Here is a 2,868-nt window from a genome sequence, read left to right as displayed (position 1 = left end):
TGGCGCGATCTCGGCTCACCGCAACCTCCGCCTCCCGGGTTCAGGCAATTCTCCTGCCTCAGCCTCCTGAGTCGCTGGGATTACAGGCACGCCGTCTCTACTAAAAATACAAAAAATTAGCTGGTCTGTATCTTAACCGTGGGGCTGCGTACGTAGGGTGATGTGCTCGCTCGCAAGAACGCCGCTCCGCACGCTGAAAACGGCACCGTTCATTGTAGGTCAACTAAACGCAAAACTCAGTCCGTTTCTTAAAACCAAGGGTTACAAGAACACGTGCTGTCTCCTCTTTATCTGGACAGCTTTCTGTCTCCGATGTCGGAACTTCCACATTCCAAGGGGGGCTGTCTGCTCCTGAGGTCAACGCGTAACACGAGCTCACTGCACGAGAACACGTGTCCCGTAACACGACTTCGCCGCACGAGAACACGCGTCCCAGCTCCCTCCTGAGCAGCAGAGATGGGGACGCAGCAGGCGGATGGGAACAGGGCAGCCACTCACAGCCAGGGCCTGAGTCCCAGGCACCTATGTATGTGTATGCACTATGTGTATTCACCTGTGCGCACACCTGTATCTGTGTATGCAGCTGTGTGTGCACACACCTATGTGTGTATGTACCTGTGTGTATGCACCTATGTGTGTGTACCTACCTATGTGAGTGTATGTGTGTATGCACCTAGTGGTGTAGGCAGGGGTCAGAGGAAATGGGAAGGTGCGGGTGGCCTGAGCGTTCATTTTTTCTTTTTTTTTCTTTTTGAGACGGAGTTTCGCTCTTGTTGCCCAGGCTGGAGCGCAATGGCGCGATCTCGGCTCACCGCAACCTCCGCTTCCTGGGTTCAGGCAATTCTCCTGCCTCAGCCTTCTGAGTCGCTGGGATTACAGGCACGCGCCACCATGCCCAGCTCATTTTTTGTATTTTTAGTAGAGACGGGGTTTCACCATGTTGACCAGGATGGTCTCGATCTCTTGACCTCGTGATCCACCCGCCTCGGCCTCCCAAAGTGCTGGGATGACAGGCGTGAGCCACCGCGCCCGGCTGCGTTCATTTTTTCTGCCAGGAACGGTCACCTGTGTGAAGGAGGTTGTGGGAAGAGCAGCTCATCCGGCCGGGCGCGGGTATGAAACCGTTTTGGGGTCTGACGCTCTCCCGCCGGAGCCACCTGCGAGGGTGTTAGTAGAAGGAAGAGGAACTTACGACCCTCGTGCCTGCGGATCTACGGGTGCCTCGAGCGTGGGGCGCGTTCCTGGGGACGCAGGCGGCGCCCAGGGGCAGCGCGGGGCCCGGGCCGGGGGTCCCCGGGGGGTCGAGCCCGCTGGGCCTGGGGGCGGCGGGCGGGGCTGCGGGCTGCTCCGCGTCCCCCGTGGCCGGCTGGTCCCGCCCGGGCGCCTTGATCCGGCGCAGACAGTCCTGCAGCATCCGCTGCGTGCTGGCCTCGCTGAGCCAGCAGAGGAACAGCTCGTCCACCTTCATCTTCAGCACGGGCTGCAGGGCCTTCCCGGGCGGCATGGCGGGGGCTGGGCCCGGGGCGCCCCAGGACGCCCGCCCCGCCCCGCGCCGGGGGCTTCGGTCCCGCTCAAACGGACCTCGGCGATGCGGGGCCCGGCGCGGGGAACAGAACCCACGCCCCCGGCAACGCCGCGGACTCGCGGGGCGCGGGGACCCTAAAAAGGGGCGCGGTCCGGCCCGCGCTGCGGCTCAGGGCAGCTTCAAAACGGGCGCGCCAGACGCGCTCCTCAACATGGGCGCCCGCGTTACGTCACTGCGTCGCGTCATCGCGACGACGTCATCACGAGGCGACGTCGCCGCTGGCCACCCGCGGCCCTTGAAGCCTTTGCAGGAGGCTTTCGTGGGGGCCAAGCGCCTGCGATGAGAACGGGGGAGAGGCTGTGGCGGGCATCCAGCCAGAGATCTTGTGGCGGTTAGGATTTTTAGAGGTGCGGCCCATGGCGGCGAAGCGGCCGTAGAGCTGCGGAGATGTGAGCATGCGCAGTGCCTGCCTGCCACAGGGAGGGGAGGGGAACCCTGGGCATGGAGCATGCGCCTTGCGTGCAGGCGGAGACGAGGCGTTTCGGACGCCCCTGCGGTGAGCATGCGCAGTGCCTGCCTGCCACAGGGAGGGGAGGGGAACCCTGGGCATGGAGCATGCGCCTTGCGTGCAGGCGGAGACGAGGCGTTTCGGACGCCCCTGCGGTGAGCATGCGCAGTGCCTGCCTGCCACAGGGAGGGGAGGGGAACCCTGGGCATGGAGCATGCGCCTTGCGTGCAGGCGGAGACGAGGCGTTTCGGACGCCCCTGCGGTGAGCATGCGCAGTGCCTGCCCGCGGGGCGCGAGCCGCAGGCTGGGAGGTGTGTGAGCGGGCGGGGCTGGGGGATGGGAGTGCGCCTGCGCAGTGGGAGGCACCGGGGACGGGAGGGTTACAGATCATCTGAGGTGGCCGAGGTGGGCGGATCACTTGAGGTCAGGAGTTCGAGACCAGCCTGACCAACATGGAGAAACTCCGTATCTATTAAGAAAAAAAAAAAAAAAAAATATATATATATATATATATATATATATATATATATATAAATATATATATGAGCTCCTTTTACATTAGTTTTCTTTATCAAACAGTCAAGACAGATCAGAGGGGTTTGACACCTTTAAACGCTGGTCTTAACGGGATGAGCATGAACTGCTCTGAAAATTGCAAAAATCGTCGGTGTCCACGGAGGTGATGTTAGTTAAGTGACTTTTCCCAATGCGTATTTCCCCGTTCCTGCTTTTAACAGTGCCCATAAAGAGGCTGCGTCATCATCCATCTCACACACATGCAACTGTTTCTTTCATGACTTGCCCCCGTTTTCATTACTTTTTTTTTTTTTAATCA

The 2,868-nt window shown here is 60.2% G+C and overlaps 1 protein-coding gene across 1 annotated transcript in view; it reads right to left on the bottom strand.

Annotated features, from left to right (window-relative positions):
- Positions 1-1,909, bottom strand: part of PPP2R3B (protein phosphatase 2 regulatory subunit B''beta) — a 52,153-nt gene extending 50,244 nt beyond the window's left edge. Inside the window, exon 1 of the mRNA XM_037734848.1 lies at positions 1,193-1,909. Coding sequence (XP_037590776.1) covers positions 1,193-1,504 — 312 coding nt within the window. The 5' untranslated portion in view covers positions 1,505-1,909. The remainder of the gene's footprint in view (positions 1-1,192) is intronic.
- Positions 1,910-2,868: the final 959 nt, after the last annotated feature.

This window comes from Cebus imitator, unplaced genomic scaffold, assembly GCF_001604975.1.
Source record: "Cebus imitator isolate Cc_AM_T3 unplaced genomic scaffold, Cebus_imitator-1.0 Scaffold672, whole genome shotgun sequence".
NCBI classification, from domain to species: domain Eukaryota; kingdom Metazoa; phylum Chordata; class Mammalia; order Primates; family Cebidae; genus Cebus; species Cebus imitator.
This window is presented reverse-complemented; position numbering and strand designations above follow the sequence as displayed.